The sequence below is a fragment of the Mytilus californianus genome, unplaced genomic scaffold, assembly GCF_021869535.1.
Source record: "Mytilus californianus isolate M0D057914Y unplaced genomic scaffold, xbMytCali1.0.p SCAF_13, whole genome shotgun sequence".
Taxonomy (NCBI): Eukaryota; Metazoa; Mollusca; class Bivalvia; order Mytilida; family Mytilidae; genus Mytilus; species Mytilus californianus.
The window spans coordinates 6,187,412-6,211,722 of NW_026262615.1; the positions used below are offsets into that span (position 1 = coordinate 6,187,412).

General features: G+C 34.0%; 1 protein-coding gene and 1 long non-coding RNA gene across 2 annotated transcripts in view; one reads left to right on the top strand and one right to left on the bottom strand.

Moving 5' to 3' along the window:
- Window positions 1-4,632: 4,632 nt before the first annotated feature.
- LOC127723076 (uncharacterized) lies at window positions 4,633-5,993 on the bottom strand. Its single transcript, XR_007991842.1, has 2 exons — window positions 5,732-5,993; window positions 4,633-4,846 (listed from the first exon to the last, which is right to left on the bottom strand). It is a non-coding gene; the product is annotated as an uncharacterized LOC127723076 (long non-coding RNA).
- Window positions 5,994-6,504: 511 nt separating this feature from the next.
- Window positions 6,505-24,311, top strand: part of LOC127723062 (T-complex protein 1 subunit alpha-like) — a 47,754-nt gene continuing 29,947 nt past the window's right edge. Inside the window, exons 1-3 of the mRNA XM_052229499.1 lie at window positions 6,505-6,610; window positions 13,000-13,085; window positions 13,519-13,647. Coding sequence (XP_052085459.1) covers window positions 6,538-6,610; window positions 13,000-13,085; window positions 13,519-13,647 — 288 coding nt within the window. The 5' untranslated portion in view covers window positions 6,505-6,537. The remainder of the gene's footprint in view (window positions 6,611-12,999; window positions 13,086-13,518; window positions 13,648-24,311) is intronic.

Below are 24,311 nucleotides of genomic sequence, written 5' to 3' on the forward strand. Positions count from 1 at the left end.
CATCGAACTAAAGTATTTCCACCATATAACAGATGTTCGTGTTGAATTTTGTCATGGCCACTAGCTTTTCTACGCTTTAAGAGTTTAATTATACCATCGACTTCACTTTCTTGGATAATACCACCTGGTAAATACACGTTTTGTTCATAACAAGATTTTAATATTTTATTGTAATCAAGTTCAATCTGTTGTTTCGTGTCATTATCATACACTTCATCACTGTCAGGCTGGTAGAGTTTCGAAAAATAGTCCATAAACGCATTAGCGATGCTTTCGGGAGTGTTGCATATATTGTCATCTTGGATTATTTCAGGATAAATTTTGGACGAGACAGTTTTATTACGTTTAATGAGTTTCCAAAAAAGACGGATATCGCATTCAGCTGCCTTATTAATGTCATCGTTTGTTTGTTGTATATATTGTTCATACGCAGCCTGTTGTATATTTCGGAATTTATATTTTGCTCTCTTGTATAACCTATATAAACATCAACAATGGTTGATTACAACATTTCTATACATCTAGTGTGTCACTCTATCATAGACTCAGTTCTGCACAAACAATGGGTTCTGCAAACAATAATGATATAATACAATAAATATACTCAATTGAGATGTATACTTATATTTCTAATCTAGTTATTAATACACTTTAATCACAGTCTAATAATAATTAAGGTTACATATTCAAGTCTAGAATTAACACTGTACTGATACGTATTATCAAATCTAAAAATAGTTACAGTCAACAACCATGACAAAAGGTCAAGGTCATTTCAAATATCAAACTGAAATCTCCTTTTACACTTTTATACTGCAGATTCATAAATCATGTATGCACAGATTCATATCACTCTCATTCAAACCCTTATTTACATCAGGATAGGGTATACTTACTAATTGGCCAATAAATTCCATATTCACAACAAACACCATTCTCACAAACTCAAATAATGAAAAATATAACTTACCATCTAAATTACTTGATCTTTTCCAAAATGAACTATCATAATCGAACAATCCTTTAGTTGCACAATCACAGTTACTAACAGTATTTAACTGAAGACAAACTAAAGGCATTTCAACTTCAAAATCAAATAATATTTTCAAACGTCAAATTCTCCATTTTGGAACCCATTCTAACTCAAAACATAATTGGGGTGTGTGTCCCAATCAACCAATCAGAAACCGGTTTATAAATACGACTAGAAAATATAATGACAAACCAAGTGTGTCGTAATTAGGTGAACTCTACAGGTAGACCGTTACCTATACAGTGATCGAAGTTTAAACACTTAATCTATCATGAATAGAAGATAATCAATGTAAATCAAGCAATACTAGATAGGTAAAAAGTAAAATATATTTATTAAGATAATAAATATATATGTCAATGTAATATAACTGTAATTGACAATAAATGATAAAAACCTGACTCTACTACATATACAAGACACATCGTGTGACCGAATGATATAAATTCAATCAACATGCACAATATTAAAGGTTGTATGAACTATAAATAACCATAAATAGACTTATACCTTAGCTGTTTAATGTGTTTTAGTACGTCCGAATGTACCTTTATACTTACCATTCTTTGTCCGAACATACCCTTGATGGCGTCCGAACTTACCCAAATCTGTCCGAATATACCCAAAGCGAATTGCCATGCTTTTAACTAGCCTGGGCAGACGATAACTTATGCACCAATGAACGTTCTTCTATTTTTGGCCGGAAAGTAACGTGACTTTCCAAAAAACCACAAAGGGGAACATTCACGTGATGGATGTGGTAACAACGGTGCTTTTCCGATACAAAAAGCAAAAGTGTCCGAATATACCCAGTCTTCTTGTAATTATCGATACGGGGATATGTCTTTATAACCGAATCCTCGCATAAAAGATCATAAAAGAAGACTCTCAAAGATGATAGTCTGGGATCCTGACACAATATTCTCAATACCGTAAGCGGACTTCCAGTTCGAATATAGTTATATTTGAACAAACTCCATACAGCGTTATCGTTCGGGTCATACTTCCCTCTCTCTGTAAAGAAGCGTAGCCAGATGTCACCACTGTTTCGGAGTTTGATATTTGAATTGAAGCTTGCAAAATCGTAACCCGAATAATCCAGTCGTTATATTACGATCACTACGATCACTCGGCCGGCCACTGATTAGAAAAGTTATAGTTACCAAATTAAAAAGTGATTGGCTATGTGTAGATACACCATAGGATGGACTAAATTTCACTCGAAAGCACAGCTTTCTCGTGGAATTTAGTCCCTCCTTTGGTAAATGACATGTGTCAAAGTTCACAACTGATATCACGTGATGAAAAGTGCCTTTCCCGCTGCATTATCAATCTGCGGGTTTCAGTCGTCTGAAATGGCTGCAAAAATTGAGGTCAGTGACATTGACTTTTTAACTTTTTCTACAACAGTAAACTTTTCGAGCTCAGAGGTGTAGACGAGCATCGGAAGCTGTCCGTGGACCAGTTCGAACTTGGAAATGATCAGACGGGAAGCTATATTTTATTCAAGGGCAGAGCCAACGAAACGTACTATGGTAAGTTTCATTTTTCTTACAATTTTGTAGTATTTGTGCTTTTATTGTGTATTTCAATTCGTTCTTTTGTGTATTTGGGTCATCAACATTTGACTGACGGTTTTCAGAAAATCCAGGTGTCTTCGTTGGGGTCCGCGCTACAACAGGTGCTTCTTTTATGGAAAACAATAAGGTAAACACGGGTATATTGTGCCGTGTGTATGCTTATTACATTTTACCCAATCCAGGCCAAATAAAATTGTTTTATATTTCAATAATCAGTTTTGTTCAATGTTTGATTTTTATGTCAGTGAATGTCAATACTTCATTTTTTTCAGGTGGACTCAAATCAGTGGAACTTAAGGGTTAAGTGCCCAAATCTTAAAACGCTACCTTCAAAACCCTGTACTCTTCAAGAATTATCACGGAACAGTATTTCAATATTGTACGTGATCTGAATGTGACAGCCTTTTACAGGAGACCTCTAGATTAAGGACGTTCATGTAAAGTTTGGTGAACAGTCAGTAGGCGTTAACAAAGTATCTCATATCATGAAAACGGAAAATCGTGAACCATCAAATAGTGCTGGGGGAGGCTTTGGAAGTTTATTGACTGGATGCATGTTCAAATCTAATAATGGAAGTTAATTACAATGTATATGTGTGATTAATTCAGTATTTGTGGATTATGTTGAATGGTTTGGCGTCTTTCATTCAAAGGAATGTTTGTATAATGAAATTATGTGCACCTTTTTTTTTTGTAGTGAATTTGTTTGCATTATGGAATTATGTGCATCTTTTTTGGTAGGATCAGAGGATTTATATATGTGGCGTTCAGTCTCACATTTTTTAAAAAATAATGCAGTTATTAAAATTCATTGTTATACTTATTATATAAAAAAGAAAGGATACGGGGTATTCACCAATGAGACAACTACCCAACACTTTAGTTTTAGGGTTGAAAAATATTCCAGGAAAGAAAATGTGTTACATTGTAGTTTCTGGCTAAAAGTGTGAGGTATCTAACATACACCACAGGACCATTTTCAAGCATCTGGTAAACCAATCAGAGGGCTGACATGGAACTGTGGTGTATGTGTAGATACCCTCACACTTTTTCAATGGAAAATCAAACAAACTATGGTACATGTAGTGGATAGAGGGCGCTGAAATATTCGAGTTAGCAAAATCGAAAATATTTCATCAGGATTCCAGGTCATTAAAGATGATCGGTGCCAAAAGAGGACGAAAGATACCAGAGGGACGGTCAAACTCACAGATCGAAAACAAACTGACAACGCCATGGCCACCAAAAATAAAAAGACAAATAGACAAATAATAGTACAGATCAGTGACACAACATAGAAAACTAAAGACGAAGCAACACGAACCCCACCAAAAACTGGGGGTGATCTCAGGTGCTCCGGAAGGGTAAGCAGATCCTGCTCCACACGTCGTGTTGCTCACTGAAAACCTAAATTAGTCAATTTGACCAATTTAATTGGTCATTTTGACTGTCCTCTAGATGACAATGCACTTTAATCATTTTGACTATGCTCTTAGTCTTTTGACTAGATGGTTAGTCACATTTGACTGAGTAGGGTGGTAATTATGACTATGTTAGGAAGTCAAAATGACTATATGTTATACTCGTTATGACGAATTGGATTGTTCAATTGACTATGCACATTTGTCAGTTTGACAATTGAATGCAGTCCATATGACTTATTGAATTGGTCGAAAGTGACCATGTTGGTTAGTCAACATGATTACTGTGAATAGTCACGACTATTAGACTGTTATTTTAATTTGTGTTGTGTTTTTTGTTCTACCATTTTACTTTGTGTGTGTTTCTATCCGTTCTGTACTTTTGTGTTTCATTTCTTCTGTTATTCTACTTTATGTTGTTTCTCTTCCATAGGATTGACAAATGCATCTGGAATATAATATCATAAAAATACCACAGCAGCAATACTAACAATGACAACAGTATAGGACCACAAAGTGCTCAATGTTCAAAACCTTCCTATATCTTAAGTTTCCATGTGTTACCATTACTCAGTGACATATATTAAAAGTCTAAAAATCAAATAAAGAAAATGTATTTATTATAAACTCATTGTTACATACATTATGATATCCCAACTTAAATATATATTTTATACATTTTCAGTATGTCAGAATTTGAAGTGTTTATTTAAGATATTTTGTCGGTATCAACTCTGCATGTGTCAGTGTAATATTCTCTCTGGTCAAAAATCTCTCAGCTGTGCTCATACAAATAGCAATGTCTTCATTTGCTGAAAAATATAATTATATCATTTTAGAAGCTAAAATATAACAATAAACAAGTATATCAGTCATGTTAAAAGTTAAAAGAAAAAAACAAATTTTAAAATCTTTGATCTAGTGATGTAGTCACTCATCTTTTACCATTATTTTGTTATGTAAGCACCGGGATCTTGACAGCCACCCATCCTATATCACAACATTGTAATGTAAGCACCAGGATCTTGACAGCCACCCATCTTATACCACAACATTGTAATGTAAGCACCGGGATCTTGACAGCCACCCATCTTATACCACAACATTGTAATGTAAGCACCAGGATCTTGACAGCCACCCATCTTAAACCACAACATTGTAATGTAAGCACCGGGATCTTGACAGCCACCCATCTTATACCACAACAGTGTGATGTAAGCACCAGGATCTTGACAGCCACCCATCTTATAACACAACATTGTAATGTAAGCACCAGGATCTTGACAGCCACCCATCCTATATAACAGCATTGTAATGTAAGCACCAGGATCTTGACAGCCACCCATCTTATAACACAACATTGTAATGTAAGCACCAGGATCTTGACAGCCAACCATCCTATATCACAGCATTGTAATGTAAGCACCAGGATCTTGACAGCCACCCTGAGGATTTTTTTTAATTTATTGTTGTGAATATCGATTGCAGTGTTTATTTTTAACAGTTTTTGGTCAGATGAATACTCTTTTCAATCGACAATACGTTGAATGTGTATCAAAATTGATATCCCGTATACATATCTCCCCCTTTTTTATTGTCATTATGTCAACATGCGCCGATATTACATTCATTACACTTCTCTTTCTTAAATTTAATTTTTGTAAGTTAGAATTAAAACATATATACATGATACTTACTTTAAACAATTGGTTTAATTGACAAAATAACAGTTTCGTGCCTCCTGGTTTGTTTACATCTACACGATCTAGGGAACAAAGGGAACGCGAAAGAGTGCGCGTGAAAACCGATACTCTACACCACGTGGTGCTGTGACCACTAACATAGTCAAATTGACCGTGCAGGTAGTCACAATGACTAGATTAGTAGTCATATATGCTGTTGACTACCTTTCGGCTAATATTTGACTAACTGAATAGTCATAGTGACTAATTTAAATTTTCAGTGCTTATGTTATTACAAATCCGGTAAATAGTCTTAATTCGGTAGGTCAAATTCTTGAAAAGGGAAGGGTATTGTAGTTACGACATAAGGAACATATCCGATATCATCTGTGAAACGGTTATTCCATAACGGTCAACCAACTCGTGATGGCGTCCGTAAAATTTACGAAGGGATGATTTCAACTTCACCATTTGAAACTCTTGGTTTAATAGCTTCCTTGTGAGCAGCAATTCTCTATCAAGGAAATCATGATAGGAAATACAAGCCCGGGAATATCGTATCAATTGGGAGATATATATATACTCCGTATGCCAAACTTCGCGGAAACAAATATATTTGAACTTTCCCGCCAAATTACTTTTTTCTTATTTTATGATTTTTTTTTTGTTCTAAAAATTTGATGTTGCTTATCTTTTCATATCTTTTACATATTTTTGGAAATAAAATAAAATAAAACCATAAAATTTCCCGTAATTTATATACAAAATTTCTAATCGGGATATACGACTACGAGATTGAACATGTGCATGCACAAACAAACATGGCCGACACCACAACAGCTCTCACCGTCGGTGGAAACCGAACAACAGGACAGACTGTCAGAACACAAAATGGTGTGTTTGTCAAGTTGAAACATTATGTATTTTCATATTCTCTATCACTATCTCTATTTTTTATTGTTTTTCTTCATAAATCATCTTAAAATCGATCGTCAAACTCGAGGCATGAGTCGCACATGGCTTTAGAACAATCCAGAAAGTTCCCACATTCTTAACGCACGCAATCAAAACATGTTTTAAAATGATATTAACAAGACTGTGTATTATTTTGGAATATTTCCTGATCTCTTGGCTCGAAATGAGATCAAATTTTCACTTCGGCATAATTTATCTAACGAAATACCTATAATTTTACTAATTTTAGCGAAGTTGTCAACTGAACTCATTATTTTGTAATAAATTGAAATCCTGACAAGAAGTGAAATACACACTGTAAATTCTTGTCACCTTTGATTTGATATATTTAATACTGGTTACACTAAAAACGGTGACTTCAAAGACTTAAATAGAAGTTTTGCCGCGACCAAGGGTGCAATCGGCAACAAAACACATTTTCCAAGGAAAATTTATGTCTCAAAGCAAATATCATCACTTTTCAATGTTTTTTGAGGCATTGTCTCAATAAATCCTGGTCAAAAGGGGCATTTAATTTATAAAACGGAAATTGTTAACTCTCTCTAGGCCTACTTCGATTCGTCCAACTCGGGTTGCCTGAGTTATCGGTGCTAATGCGCATGTGCGCAACCTTCCCATATCAAAGTGAAAAATTTTCCCGAGTTGACTCTCAAATGGACGATATGGACGACAACAAGTAACAACTTTATATCAAATTTGAAACATAATTAAATAAAAGAATTTTATCATTTATTAATTTTCAGTTCTTACCAGGCATTCTTTTCACAAAAATTCTTACGATTAAAGTTATACTGACATCTTCATGACTTACGTGTATTTTTTTAGGCCAATATATTCATTTTTAAAATCATCCTGTCCCATTATAAAGGGAATGGATTTTGGTAATACATACATGCATGTACGTTCACATTTTAAAGTTAGCAACTCGTATACAGTCTGTGCCAAAAACATTTCCAAGCACTAGCCCATAGGGCTAGTTGATTAAAAAAAAAAAGTAGCCAGAATTGATGTATACTTGACCTGAAAAATTGTGTGTCACTGGTGAGGATCACGAAGTGATCTGAACCTCCTAGGAGGGTTTGGGGGCATGCCCCCCCAAGAAAATTTTGGAAGATTAGATGTAAAATCCTACATTCTGAGGTTACATTTTTGTATCTGAAAATGAATATAGCTGATTAAAAAATTTTGTTTTTTTCTCCAGTTCAAATGAAAAATTCTTATTTTCTCCAATAAAAAATTATAATAGTTCTTTTTCCAAAAAAAAAAAAAAATTCTTTTCCATAAAATTGTACCATTTCAAGTAAAATAAGCCCTAGTAAATTATTACTCAACTTACGGATTGTTACTTTTTAGGGGGAAAAGTAAGTCAGTCAAGTCTGGCACTTCTTTTGGATCTGGAAGGGGCCTTCATCAGGTTCATTTCTTTATTATTTATTTTGTTATGCTATTTTAAAACCTCATTTTTCTCAATTCTTTATTTTTTAGGCAATTTTTCTGTAAACAAATATTCTTTATGTTTTATTGCCCATTATTCTTTATCCTAAAGAAAAACCTATCAATACCCTCTATATTGTCACTTTCGTTCATTTTGTTTAAAAAAAAATAATAAAATGCCTAGATCGTTTTCTGCATAGGTTTTTACAACTCGAAACTTTTCCGGTTATTCATGTTGCATTGTTGGAATTATCAACTTTTCAATGTTTTACCTGGGATAGCCCCCTGTTTCCATTTCAGAATCGAATGAGATCGAATCCTTGATTGTTTGTTTACATTGAGAGGTATTTATAGATTGTGTTTATTGCAAGCACGTGGTTGAGCCTCGTTCTCGATTTCGTTGGTCTTTAATTATATCGCATTGACGACTGGTTTCCTTTTATTAGAAGGGTGATCAACCGTATATAATTGAATAGGGATACCAGTTAACGGATGAAAACAATGTCGGCGACAAATTTATAACTTGTTCTCATAGATTCAATAAAATAACGGCTACAATTTCGCAAACGATTTCAGATGTTCACTAGACCGGTCGGGCAATTACCAGTGCTTCTGCACAAGTCCGATGAGATTTTTACTAGTCAGGGGCTTCGGGGTACCGCTTAACGTGGCAGACTGCATGTAACCAAGATTATATTTTTTTCTGTGCTAGGCTATTGGTAAACATCACCGTCAGTATGTACACTTGAAAAATATTTGTTAATTCTAAATACAACAGAAAAATAAATTTACTGAACAGCCCCTTTCTTTTGCTGTATTTTGCAAAAATTTTCATTTATTTTGTATCATACTCTTCTCTACTGCTCTTGTTTGTTGTCATTTTGTAACTCCACTAAACTATGTCAAGTTAACTCGGGTATGTTCAAAAGTTCAAACTCGGGGGTGGGGGGTATGGTTTCGATTGAAAGGCCAAACAAAAAAGTATGTGTGTTTACTGTTACATGTGATCTATGGGAGTAACATTGTGACTTTAACGGTGCTTAATCAAAAATGGTCAAAAAAAATTTAGGGTAGGTAGGGGTACAGTAAACGCACATACTTTTTTGTTTGGCCAAATTTGACAATCTCTACCAACCCGAGTTGGACAATCAAAGTCAGCCTATACGGGGAAAGATGACCAGTCAACTCTATGGTCCTAAGGAAAAAAAGAAAAAAAGAATATTCAAAGTTCTCAAAGCCCTAATAAGAAATCATAAATTGAGCACTTACAAACCTTGGATTCTCAGTAACACACCTACATGTAGATACAACCTATTGCAAATAATTATGATGTCTGAAAGCTAAATAATTTTGTTGTGACACAGTCCTACGAAGTCATAACTTGAGAACCATTTTTGGGGTTGGATTTTTGAGAGCAAATTTTCCTCTCACCTTTGAGACCCAGATTTGCAATGAAATCTTCGCTGATGGCTTAAAATTACATTATGTCAAATTTTTTCTGAGTACTATTTGTACATTTATTTATACTCTGAAAGTGAAGGATCTTGGGAAGTATTATAAGAACGAGTACATGTAGGTCATTGTCATCTCGGCTGGAATTGTAACTTAGTTTATCATTACTTTTAGGTATTTCTCGAAAGGTTTTGAATCAACAAGCACACAAAATGTAAAAAAAATGTAATTATTCACATATTTCTAGCTGCATCATCATCATCATCATGTACATCCGAGTAGTAGTACATGTATCAATGAAGATTTCATGGTGAAATTGAGTTTTGAAGTACCTTTGGGAATTTTTCTGTAATCAAATATTCCTTTACTACTCTTACTATCAGAAAAGGTCAACAATATTAGGTAACCTGATTGGTTTTCTTTAGAGTTAGAATGATCTACTTCAAGGTTATGTCCTGATCTACAAATTATTCCAGTTTTTGCATATTTTAAATAAACTGTAAAAACTGACAGGCTTATCAAGCAAAAGACAATTTCTGCATGTACATAGTTGTTTTTTCAATGGAATTCTTGTCTTTTTACCAATAAAAAACAACCTTGTGGGAAAAATATCAAGAAAATGTTATAAAAACTTATTGAAGTGATTACATTTTAACTTTTCAAATTACTTATTTTAGTGATTTTAAAAAGTCTGTGAAAAGTCTGTGTCTATTTTTGTGAAAATTTTTATACGACCGCAAAAAAATTTTTGTGGTCGTATATTGGTATGACGTTGGCGTCGTCGTCCGGCGTCGGCGTCGGCGTCGTCCGAAGACACATTGGTTTTCGCACTCTAACTTTAGTTTAAGTGAATGGATCTTATGAAATTTTACCACAAGGTTCAATACCACAAAAGGAAGGTTGGGATTGATTTTGGGGGTTATGGTAATAACAGTAAAGGAATTAGGGGCCAAAAAGGGGCCAAAAATAAGCATTTTTGTAACTTCCAGACATAACTTGTGTGTTAGTGTATGGATCTCTCTGACATTGTACCACAAGGTTCCATATCACTAAAGGAATGCTGGGATTGATTTTGGGGGTAATTGCCTCCAAATTTTAGGAATTAGGGGCCAAAAAAGGGGCAAAAAACAAGCATTTTTCTAGTTTCATGACAATAACTTGTGTGTAAGTGTATGGATCTTTCTGAAATTGTACTACAAGGTTCCATATCACAAAGGGAAAGCTGGGTTTGAGTTTGGGGGTAATTGCCCTAAACATTTAGGAATTTGGGGCCAAAAAGGGTTCAAAAAACACATTTTTTTCTAGTTTCCAGACAATAACTTGTGTTCAAGTGTATGGATCTCTCTGAAATTGTACTGCAAGGTACCATACCACAAAGGGAAGGCTGGGATTGAGTTTGGGGGTGATGAATCATAATGGGGGTTCAAAAAATTTTGGGGGGGGATTTATTTTTTTTTCCTTTTTTTTCTTTTTTTCCTTTTTTGTTTCTTTTAAAATTTTCCATTTTAAGTTGGTTATTTCTGATTTATATTTAAAATCAAATAATAATGATATGGTAGGAGATACACACCAAACAGGATGTGTAAATTATTATATAATAAGTATTGTGCAATAGCAAGAAATTTTCAATTGCACAGTATTGCACAATAGCAAGAAATCTTCAATTGCACAGTATTGCGCAATAGCAAGAAATCTTCAATTGCACAGTATTGCGCAATAGCAAGGAATATCCAATAGCACAATATTGCGCAATAGCAAGAAATTGTCAATTGTACAGTATTGCGCAATAGCAAGAAATATTTAATAGCACAGGATTGTGCAAAAGAAGATACTTCCTATAAATTGCTTATTTCTTGACCAATTTCAATGGGGTTTTATTCTTGATTTCATGGGGTTCTTTAATATGCTGAATCTAACCGTGTATTTAGTGTTTGGATTTTGGGCCCCGTTTTTAAATTGGTCCACATTGAGGTCCAAAGGGTCCAAAATTAAACTTTGTTTGATTTCATCAAAAATTGAATTATTGGGGTTCTTTGATATGCCGAATCTAACTGTGTATTTAGATTCTTAAATTTTGGTTCCGTTTTCAAATTGGTCTACATTAAGGTCCAAAGGGTCCAAAATTAAACTTAGTTTGATTTTAACAAAAATTGAATTCTTAGGGTTCTTTGATATGCTGAATCTAAACATGTATTTAGATTTTTGATTATGGGCCCAGTTTTCAAGTTGGTCCAAATCGGGGTCCAAAATTAAACTTTGTTTGATTTCAACAAAAATTGAATATATGGGGTTCTTTGATATGCTGAATCTAACCATGTATTTAGATTTTTGATTTTTGGGCCCCGTTATCAACTTTTTCCACATTGAGGTCAAAAGGGTTCAAAATTAAACTTTGTTTGATTTCATCAAAAATTGAATTAATGGGGTTCTTTGATATGCCGAATCTAACCGTGTATTTAGATTCTTAATTTTTGGTTCCGTTTTCAAATTGGTCTACATAAAGGTCCAAAGGGTCCAAAATTAAACTTAGTTTGATTTTAACAAAAATTGAATTCTTAGGGTTCTTTGATATGCTGAATCTAAACATGTATTTAGATTTTTGATTATGGGCCCAGTTTTCAAGTTGGTCCAAATCGGGGTCCAAAATTAAACTTTGTTTGATTTCAACAAAAATTGAATATATGGGGTTCTTTGATATGCTGAATCTAACCATGTTTTTTGATTTTTGGGCCCCGTTATCAACTTTGTCCACATTGAGGTCAAAAGGGTCCAAAATTAAACTTTGTTTGATTTCATCAAAAATTGAATTCTTGGGGTTCTTTGATATGCTGAATCTAACCATGTATTTAGATTTTGGATATTGGACCATAATAGGTGAATGTCCAATTTAAAATTTTTAAGTTCTTAGACCACATTCAATCTGTGTTAGAAACCTATGCTGTGTCAAATATTTAATCACAATCCAAATCCAAAGCTGTATCAAGCTTGAATGTTGTGTCCATACTTGCCCCAACTGTTCAGGGTTCGACCTCTGCGGTCGTATCAAGCTGCGCCCTGCGGAGCATTTTATTAATATTTCACAGCCAAAATCACTTAAAGGAGTGATTCTGAAATCAATTGTTTAAGTAGTACCCCTGACTTATATATATGTTTTTTTTTAATTTTACGCTTATTTTTATTTGGGTGGGGGTGGGGGGGGGGGGGGGGGGGGGGTAAAGTGCTGATATACCCTATATTAATGTAAAATCTGTACTTGTTTGTTGATATTAACCATACCTGTTTTCAGATAACCTGAATATTCAAGAGTAGACGGGGTATAGAAATAAAGTAATTCTTGGACTACTCCTTGACCTGTAGTTAATAGTCTGTAAAAAGAAGAATACAATATTGGTCTCCATCTTATATTCTTTGTTATATTTCAGTTAATGCAGCATGCGCTATAGCCAACATTGTGAAGTCCAGTTTAGGACCAGTGGGTCTGGACAAAATGTTAGTGGACGATATTGGGGTATGTTTAATTCTTATTTAGTGCCAATTTGTCAAAAGTAATGGAGACTTGTAGGTGGAGGTTCATAATTGAGCATTATTTTAATCACTTATTATTTTCCAGGCCTTATGCAGTATCAGTGAATTTAGTACATATGATAGTGTAGTAAGGATAATTCAAAGTTTGAACAGAAAATGTATATATAAATCTCATACAACTTTCACACATTGACAGTCTCTAAATTACTTTGTGAAACCTGTAGTAGTATTAACAATTCTCAGAAATGATTTATAATGAAAGGGAATCGTATACTGAAATACAAATAACTAATGTTTATAAATTGATATTAAATCAATGGTATTTACAAACTTATTGAAAATTGCAACATTGAAATATCGTCAGTCTATCATTAGAAACACTCAGAAGGATCATAAAATGTGTTATATATTTACAGGATGTGACGATTACAAATGATGGAGCTACAATATTGAAGTTATTAGAGGTAGAGCACCCAGCAGCCAAAGTTCTAGTAGAGTTAGCTGATTTACAGGACCAGGAAGTCGGGGATGGTACAACGTCTGTGGTATGTAGATAGTATTAACAATTCCCAGGGTGCAGTTCAAAATTTTGTCCAATTGCAATCTGTTTTGTATTCTGTACCTTTATATATATGATTTATCAGATATCCCATTCAACTTGCTTACAATCTATGTAGATTGATAGTATATACAGTGGGGTACAGTATGTCAGTACTTTGATCCGAATACTTCTGTCATGTTGGAAGTACTTCTTACAAGGTACTGTACACTATCATATATTCAGCAGCTGTCTCTTTGGCAAGTTCCATGGTTACCCATATACATGTTTTCATATTGATATGGGTTCAAAACTAAGCTTATAATTTGGTTTGCAATACAAATGTTTTGTCTACAAAAGACTTACCAAACATGCCAAAGAAACTTGAATCAAAAATAATTAGAAAGCTAAATCAAGTAGATATCAGAAGAGCATTGAGTACTCAAAATTCCCTAAAATTAGCCAAATATGGCTATGGTAATATATGAATGGGGGTACAAAGTCCTTAGTGTTTGGATTATTACCTGTTTTAAAAATACGATCATAGATATAATTTCATGTCCACAAGCTTTAAAACTGTTAAAGCACCATACCCTTTTAGAAATCTATGAGAAACACTTGACATTATATACATGTATAATTAGTATGCTCAAATGTCAAGTTAGGGATGTTAGCACCTGAGATCATCCTGTTTCTTCTAGCTACTTTTAAGCCATACACAAACCAAAGTTTCTTGTTAAAATAAATAACACAAAACTCAAATGTATTGCTTTTCTTCCCTGAAATCTTTGCTACCTTTTTAAATCTTTTTAGATTTCAAATCTAAAATTTTCAAATAAAATAAGTATTTCATTGGTAATAATCCCAAGTTTTCTAGATTTCAGTTCAAAATTATATCCCACAAGATATTTCTTGTGTAAACTTGTATGGTTTTTACCACTTGATTTTTTGCATAATCAGAAGCATTCTGGGTAATATTTATAAAAATATCTATTGGGTACAAAATGAAATTACGCATAATTTTTGATTGAATTCTAAAAGGCAGTCTGCACTAAAATCTTTTCCAACTACTAGTCCGAAGACAACTATTCAGACATTTTCTTTATGTGTCTAAACAAAGTTTTGCAAAAATTTACTAGTCCGAATAAACTTTTACTCGTTTGGAGCATCAAACTAGTGGCTAACGGTATAGGCTGAAACGTTGAAATATTGAGATTAGGAAGACAGTTATTCTTTGGCATACTTTTCCTATGATATATCAGATATCCCATTCAACTTGCTTACAATCTATGTAGATTGATAGTATATACAGTGGGGTACAGTATGTCAGTACTTTGATCCGAATACTTCTGTCATGTTGGAAGTACTTCTTACAAGGTACTGTACACTACATTAAGTACATTTTAAATATTCAGTAGCTGTCATTTTGGCAATTACATAATTGTTTTAATACTGATGCATTAATAAATTTATTAAATAAAGTTAGGATTTGAAACTGTCAAAGCACCATGCACCTTTTAAAATCTATGAGAAATGTTTGACATTAGTATGCATAAATGTCAAGTGACTGATGTCAGCACCTGGAAGCCTCTTGTTCCTTCCACCAAAAGATTTTATTTAAGGCCATATGCAAAACAAATTTTTTTGCTCAAATAAAGACACAAAAATTCAAATTTATTGCTTCTTTTCAACATGAGATATTCATGATTAAACTTACTCTGGGCAGTCTTCAGCCAAGGCCATTAATATATTTCTGAAAAGATTAACTAGCCATTAAATTGAAATTGGGGGTACAAACCATGAAATTACCAGAATCCCTTAGATTCTGAAACGTTCAAATTGTGAGTTTAAGAAAACAGTTATACCTTTTTATACGACCACAAAAAAATTTTGTGGTCTTATATTGGTATGACGTTGGCGTTGTCGTCGTCGTCCGAAGACACATTGGTTTTCGCACTCTAACTTTAGTTTAAGTGAATGGATCTTTTTGAAATTTTACCATAAGGTTAAATACCACAAAAGGAAGGTTGGGATTGATTTTGGGGGTTATGGCACCAACAGTTAAGGAATTAGAGGCCAAAAAGGGGCCAAAAATAAGCATTTTCTAGTTTCCAGACAATAACTGTGGAACGGTGTATGGATCTCTCTGAAATTATACTACAAGTTTCCATACCACAAAGGGATGGTTAGGATTTGCTTTGGGGGGTTATGGCTCAAACCGTTTAGGAATTAGGGGCAAAAAAGGGGGAAAAACAAGGTTGTCCTGGTTAATGGACAAATACTTTAGTACAAAACATAATTTAAAAGCAGTGTAAGGGAGATAAATCAAATACATCATTGAAATTATCTCCCTTACACTGCTTTTAAATTATGTATAAAGTAATGGTTAATGAACAATAAAGATAAATTAAAACAGTGTAAGGGAGGTAATCCAAATACAACGTTTTGGTTACTTCCCTTACACTGCTTTTAAATTATGTTTAAAGAAATGCATATTTATAAAGGAAGACCAGTAAAAATATCTGCAAATGTTGCATCTTTTTTTTTACAAAAAAATCCATATGAAAGATTTGACACTATATTTTTAATTCTATTATAAAAAAGATTAAGTTAGCACTATGGTAAATTTAAATGGGTAATTATGGTTGCCAACTCCATTGGAAATTTGAATTGAGATTTTGACCATATCTTGAGGGAAAGAATTTTTTGGGGGAAAAAAAGGGGGGGGGGGGGCTAAAAAGAAATTGTGGGGGGTCAATTTGTTCTCATTTCAGATTTCAGAAATTAAAAAGAATTATTCTTCAAATATTATTTTTTTTTCAAATTTCAAATATTGAAAAATTTCAAGAAGTAATCTTTAATTGCACAGTATGGCGCATTAGATTTGTTTAATCTTTGATCACATTTATTTATTTGTTATGCCGAATCTAACAGTGTATTTAGATTTTTAATTTTGGGTCCAGTTTTCAAAATAGTCTACATTAAGGTCCAAAGGGTCCAAAATTAAACTTTGTTTGATTTTAACAAAAATTGAATATATATATGGGGTTCTTTGATATGCTGAATCTAACCATGTATTTTGATTTTGGACATTGGACCATAATAGGTAAATTAAAAAAATTCAAGTTCTTAGACCACATTCTTTCTGTGTCAGAAACCTATGCTGTGTCAAATATTTAATAACAATCCAAATTCAGAGCTGTATCAAGCTTGAATGTTGTGTCCATACTTGCCCCAACTGTTCAGGGTTCGACCTCTGCGGTCGTATCAGGCTGCGCCCCAGCGAAGCATTTTATTTATTTGTGGACCCCTTTATCAAATTGGTTCATATTGAGGTCAAAAGGGTCCAAAATTAAACTTTGTTTGATTTCATCAAAAATTGAATTATTGGGGTTCTTTGATATTCCAAATCTAACCGTGTATTTAGATTTTTAATTTTGGGTCCTGTTTTTTAAATTGGTCTACATTAAGGTCCAAAGGGTCCAAAATTAAACTTAGTTTGATTTTAACAAAAATTCTTGGGGTTCTTTGATATGCTGAATCTAAACATGTATTTAGATTTTTGATTATGGGCCCAGTTTTCAAGTTGGTCCAAATTGGGGTCAAAATTAAACTTTGTTTGATTTCAACAAAAATTGAATATATGAGGTTCTTTGATATGCTGAATCTAACCATGTATTTAGATTTTTTATTTGTGGGCCCCACTATCAAATTGGTTCATATTGAGGTCAAAAGGGTCCAAAATTTAACTTTGTTTGATTTCATCAAAAATTGAATTATTGGGGTTCTTTGTTATGCCAAATCTAACCGTTTTTTTAGATTTTTAATTTGGGTCCCGTTTTTTAAATTGGTCTTCATTGAGGTCCAAAGGGTCCAAAATTAAACTTAGTTTGATTTTAACAAAAATTGAATTCTTGGGGTTCTTTGATATGCTGAATCTAAACATGTGTTTAGATTTTTATACGCCCGTTTCAGGGCCTAATCTAGGATTTTGAAGAGGGAGAAGTGACTTCTCCTTCCAAGAGAGAGAAGGGAGAAGTGGTCAATTTCTTGGAGAAGTGACAGAGATTCCATTACCGTTTCGGTTGCATCGTGTTTTCATGCTTATCACTAAGGAAATTGTTTTATATTCAATAAAAGATATACTTGCAGTTTTTTCATATGTTATTGTACACAATGTATATATAGAAAGTTCTTAATAAAAAGGTTTAGACAATATATAGTTGTTATTTATTTATTGAAACAATTGTGTTCTAAATAAAATTTGTTGATTTATATCACCACTTGTCATTACTTTGTAAAACATTATTGAATGTCCAGGACATTATGTTAGTTGTAAATTGAGATTATCGTTTAAAATTTTAAGTCTATAAATGAAAATATTTTTCAATCGCATATTAATTATCCGACAAAGAGCTAATTTCTATCATTTTTTAAAAATATCATCCCTATCAACTGGGACTATTATACTGTAGTCCTGTTAGTATAATAGTCCCAGATATCAACGAAATGGTCGTGAGAAACAATCCACTGCTGATCACAACCTGGTCGAGTGTCGTTCGTTTGCAATCACATTATCCATCAGCAGTCTTTCTACCTTTTATATTTCAATTTTAATTCAATCAATATAATAAATCTACCGCTAATTCCCACCTTTCACCTACCGAATAGTAAAATTGATCAACTCGTGTAAGTTGTAAAAATAAAACAAATCAGCTGAGTGATTACGCAATATCCTCAGATGAAAATCATAGTAAAATGATAACTTAAACAGACAGTCAGTTTTCCGTTTGAACAGTTTTGAAAGTTATATCCGAGGATGTTCAAAGTCGCCGTTGTATTTATTTAATTTGATCGTTGACAGTTTTAGTCCTGGGTCGTTTCGAAAATCTCGATTTTCCTTGTCAGCCACCATTTTTTTTTACCTGTGAGACTTGTCAATCACAAGTTGTCTCCCTTTTTACCTATTTTGATAGCGATTTGACTTCGCTATGAAGTCAGTCGGCCGGCGAGATTTCGCGATTTTCAAAATTCTTTGGCGACTTAAATCGTCATTTCGCCGGCAAGATTATGGCCTGCCGTTTATGGGACGTATTATGGTATACCGTTGTCCGTCTGTCCGTCCGTCGTCAACATGTTGGACATTAACTCAAAAATGCTTTAACCAATTTGCATAAAACTTTGGTGAATTGTTTATATCTATTGACGTGAGCTCCCTTTCGTTTTTTATAAATTTTAAATTTTAAGTTTCTGAGTTATGGGGTTTTATTCATTAAAAAAAGGGGGTTTTTCCAGTTTTCGGACAATAACTCAAGAATGCTTTCACCAACTTGCAAGAAATTGTGGTGAATTGTTTATATCTATTGACATGAGCTCCCTTTCGATTTTTATAAATTTTAGATTTTACGTTTCCGAGTTACAGGGTTTTATTCATAAAAAAGGGGGATTTTCAGTTTTCTGACAAAAACTCAAAAATGCTTTCAGCAGTTATCCTGAAACTATGGTGAATTGTTTATATCTATTTAAGTAAGCTCCCTTTAGAATTTTATAAATTTTACATTTTACATTTCTGAGTTGTGGGGTTTTATTCATTAAAAAAGGGGAGGATTTTCTTGTTTTCGGACAATTACTCAAAAATGCTGTCAGCAATTCTCATGAAACTTTGGTGAATTGTTTATATCTATTGATGTAAGCTCCCTTTTGATTTTCATAAATTTCTAATATGACATTTAGAATTAATTGAACTTTATTTGTTTATAGTCTGACAACAGATTTACTAAGTATTGCGCAACAGCACAGTGTATTGCACAACAGCAAGAAATCTTTAATTGAATATAAATTCAATTCATATAACCAATTTCAAGTTCTTTGACTACATTTATTCAGAAACCTGTAATATGTCAAATATTTAATTACAATCCAAATTCAGACCTGTATCAAGCTTGAATATTGTGTCCATTTTTGCCCCAACAGTTCAGGGTTGGACCTCTGCGGGCGTATCCAGCTGCGCTCAGCGAAGCAGTTTATTGATTATGGGCCCAGTTTTCAAGTTGGTCCAAGTTGGGGTCCAAATTTAAACTTTGTTTGATTTCAACAAAAATTGAATATATGGGGTTCTTTGATATGCTGAATCTAACCATGAATTTAGATTTTTTATTTGTGGGCCCCGCTATCAAATTGGTTCAAATTGAGGTCAAAAGGGTCCAAAATTAAACTTTGTTTGATTTCATCAAAAATTGAATTATTGGGGTTCTTTGATATGCCAAATCTAACCGCGTATTTAGATTTTTAATTTAGGGTCCAGTTTTCAAATTGGTCTACATTAAGGTCCAAAGGGTCCAAAATTAAACTTAGTTTAATTTTAACAAAAATTGAATTCTTGGGGTTCTTTGATATGCTGAATCTAAACATGTATTTAGATTTTTGATTTCGGGCCCAGTTTTCAAGTTGGTCCAAATTGGGGTCCAAAATTAAACTTTGTTTGATTTCAACAAAAATTGAATATATGGGGTTCTTTGATATGCTGAATCTAACCATGTATTTTGATTTTTGTCGAGCCTGCGACTTTTGTCGCAGAAAGCTCGACATAGGGATAGCGATCCGGCGGCGGCAGCTACGGCAGCTGCGGTGGCGGCATTAGCTAACTTCTCAAAAGCTTTATATTTTAGAAGGTGGAAGGTCTGGATGCTTCATACTTTGTATATGGATGCCTCATGTTACGAAGTTTCTGTCAGTCACATGTCCAATGTCCTTGACCTCATTTTCATGGTTCAGTGACTACTTGAAAAAAAAGTTAAGATTTTTTGTAATGTTAGATTCTCTCTTATTATAAGTAATAAGATAACTATATTTGGTATGTGCGTACCTTGCAAGGTCCCCATGCCCGTCAGACAGTTTTCACTTGACCTCGACCTCATTTCATGGATCAGTGAACAAGGTTAAGTTTTGGTGGTCAAGTCCATATCTCAGATACTATAAGCAATAGGTCTAGTATATTCGGTGTATGGAAGGACTGTAAGGTGTACATGTCCAACTGGCAGGTGTCATCTGACCTTGACCTCATTTTCATGGTTCAGTGGTTATAGTTAAGTTTTTGTGTTTTGGTCTGTTTTTGTCGAGCCTGCGACTTTTGTCGCAGAAAGCTCGACATAGGGATAGCGATCCGGCGGCGGCAGCGTTAGCTAACTTCTTAAAAGCTTTATATTTTAGAAGATGGAAGACCTGGATGCTTCATACTGTGTATATGGATGCCTCATGTTACGAAGTTTCCGTCAGTCACATGTCCAATGTCCTTGACCTCATTTTCATGGTTCAGTGACTACTTGAAAAAAAAGTTCAGATTTTTTGTAATGTTAAATTCTCTCTTATTATAAGTAATAGGATAGCTATATTTGGTATGTCCGTACCTTGCAAGGTCCTCATGCCCGTCAGACAGTTTTCACTTGACCTCGACCTCATTTCATGGATCAGTGAACAAGGTTAAGTTTTTGTGGTCAAGTCCATATCTCAGATACTATAAGCAATAGGTCTAGTATATTCGGTGTATGGAAGGACTGTAAGGTGTACATGTCCAACTGGCAGGTGTCATCTGACCTTGACCTCATTTTCATGGTTCAGTGGTTATAGTTAAGTTTTTGTGTTTTGGTCTGTTTTTCTTATACTGTATGCAATAGGTCTACTATATTTGGTGTATGGAATGATTGTAAGGTGTACATGTCTAGCTGGCAGGTGTCATCTGACCTTGACCTCATTTTCATGGTTCAGTGGTCAAAGTTAAGTTTTTGAGTTTTGGTCTTTCTTTCTAATACTGCATGCAATAGGTCAGCTATATTTGGTGTATGGAATGATTGTAAGGTGTACATGTCTAGCTGGCAGGTGTCATCTTATCTTGACCTCATTTTCATGGTTCAGTGGTCAAAGTTAAGTTTTTGAGTTTTGGTCTTTTTTTCTAATACTATATGCAAAAGTTCAACTATATTTGGTGTATGGAAATATTTTATGATCTATTTGTCAGTCACGCAGGTTTTATTTGACCTTGACCTCATTTTCAAGGTTCATTGCTCAGTGTTAAGTTTTTGTGTTTTCGTCTGTTTTTCTTAAACTATAAGCAATAGGTCAACTATATTTGTTGTATGGAAGAATTGTTAGCTGTACATGCCTGCCTAGCATGGTTCATCTGACCTTGACCTCATTTTCATGGTTCATTGGTCAATGTTTAGTTTACTTGGTTAATGTTAAGTTTATGTGACAGTTGTAATAAAGCTTTATATTTAGGACTATCAACATAATATCAATGATTAGTAAAGAAGGCGAGACATTTCAGCGTGTGCACTCTTGTTCTTATACTGTATGCCATAGGTCTACTATATTTGGTGTATGGAATGATTGTAAGGTGTACATGTCTAGCGGGCAGGTGTCATTTGACCTTGACCTCATTTTCATGGTTCAGTGGTCAAAGTTAAGTTTTTGAGTTTTGGTCTTTTTTTCTAATACTATGTGCAATAGTTCAACTATATTTGGTATGTGCGTACCTTGCAAGGTCCTCATGCCCGTCAGACAGTTTTCACTTGACCTCGACCTCATTTCATGGATCAGTGAACAAGGTTAAGTTTTGGTGGTCAAGTCCATATCTCAGATACTATAAGCAATAGGTCTAGTATATTCGGTGTATGGAAGGACTGTAAGGTGTACATGTCCAACTGGCAGGTGTCATCTGACCTTGACCTCATTTTCATGGTTCAGTGGTTATAGTTAAGTTTTTGTGTTTTGGTCTGTATTTCTTATACTGTATGCCATAGGTCTACTATATTTGGTGTATGGAATGATTGTAAGGTGTACATGTCTAGCGGGCAGGTGTCATTTGACCTTGACCTCATTTTCATGGTTCAGTGGTCAAAGTTAAGTTTTTGAGTTTTGATCTTTTTTTCTAATACTATGTGCAATAGTTCAACTATATTTGGTATGTGCGTACCTTGCAAGGTCCTCATGCCCGTCAGACAGTTTTCACTTGACCTCGACCTCATTTCATGGATCAATGAACAAGGTTAAGTTTTGGTGGTCAAGTCCATATCTCAGATACTATAAGCAATAGGTCTAGTATATTCGGTGTATGGAAGGACTGTAAGGTGTACATGTCCAACTGGCAGGTGTCATCTGACCTTGGCCTCATTTTCATGGTTCAGTGGTTATAGTTAAGTTTTTGTGTTTTGGTCTGTATTTCTTATACTGTATGCCATAGGTCTACTATATTTGGTGTATGGAATGATTGTAAGGTGTACATGTCTAGCGGGCAGGTGTCATCTGACCTTGACCTCATTTTCATGGTTCAGTGGTCAAAGTTAAGTTTTTTGAGTTTTGGTCTTTTTTCTAATACTATGTGCAATAGTTCAACTATATTTGGTGTATGGAAATATTTTATGATCTATTTGGCAGTCACACAGGTTTTATTTAACCTTGACCTCATTTTCAAGGTTCATTGCTCAGTGTTAAGTTTTTGTGTTTTGGTCTGTTTTTCTTAAACTATAAGCAATAGGTCAACTATATTTGTTGTATGGAAGAATTGTTAGCTGTACATGCCTGCCTAGCATGGTTCATCTGACCTTGACCTCATTTTCATGGTTCATTGGTCAATGTTAAGGTTACTTGGTTAATGTTAAGTTTATGTGACAGTTGTAATAAAGCTTTATATTTAGGACTATCAACATAATATCAATGATTAGTAAAGAAGGCGAGACATTTCAGCGTGTGCACTCTTGTTTATTTGTGGGCCCTGCTATCAAATTGGTTCATATTGAGGTCAAAAGGGTCCAAAATTAAACTTTGTTTTATTTCATCAAAAATTGAATTATTGGGGTTCTTTGATATGCCAAATCTAAAAGTGTATTTAGATTTTTAATTTTGGGTCCAGTTTTTTAAATTGGTCTACATTAAGGTCCAAAGGGTCCAAAATTAAACTTAGTTTGATTTTAACAAAAATTGAATTCTTGGGGTTCTTTGATATGCTGAATCTAAACATGTGTTTAGATTTTTTATTTCGGGCCCAGTTTTCAAGTTGGTCCAAATTGGGGTCCAAAATTAAACTTTGTTTGATTTCAACAAAAATTGAATTATTGGGGTTCTTTGATATTCCAAATCTAACCGTGTATTTAGATTTTTAGTTTTAAGTCCCGTTTTTTAAATTGGTCTACATTAAGGTCCAAAGGGTCCAAAATTAAACTTAGTTTGATTTTAGCAAAAATTGAATTCTTGGGGTTCTTTGATATGCTGAATCTAAACATGTGTTTAGATTTTTGATTATGGGCCCAGTTTTCAAGTTTGTCCAAGTTGGGGTCCAACATTAAACTTTGTTTGATTTTAACAAAAATTGAATATATGGGGTTCTTTGATATGCTGAATCTAACCATGTATTTTGATTTTGGACATTGGACCATAATAGGTAAATTAAAAAAATTCAAGTTCTTAGACCACATTCTTTCTGTGTCAGAAACCTATGATGTGTCAAATATTTAATAACAATCCAAATTCAGAGCTGTATCAAGCTTGAATGTTGTGTCCATACTTGCCCCAACTGTTCAGGGTTCGACCTCTGCGGTCGTATCAAGCTGCGCCCCAGCGAAGCATTTTATTGATTTTTGGCCCAGTTTTCAAGTTGGTCCAAATTGGGGTCCAAAA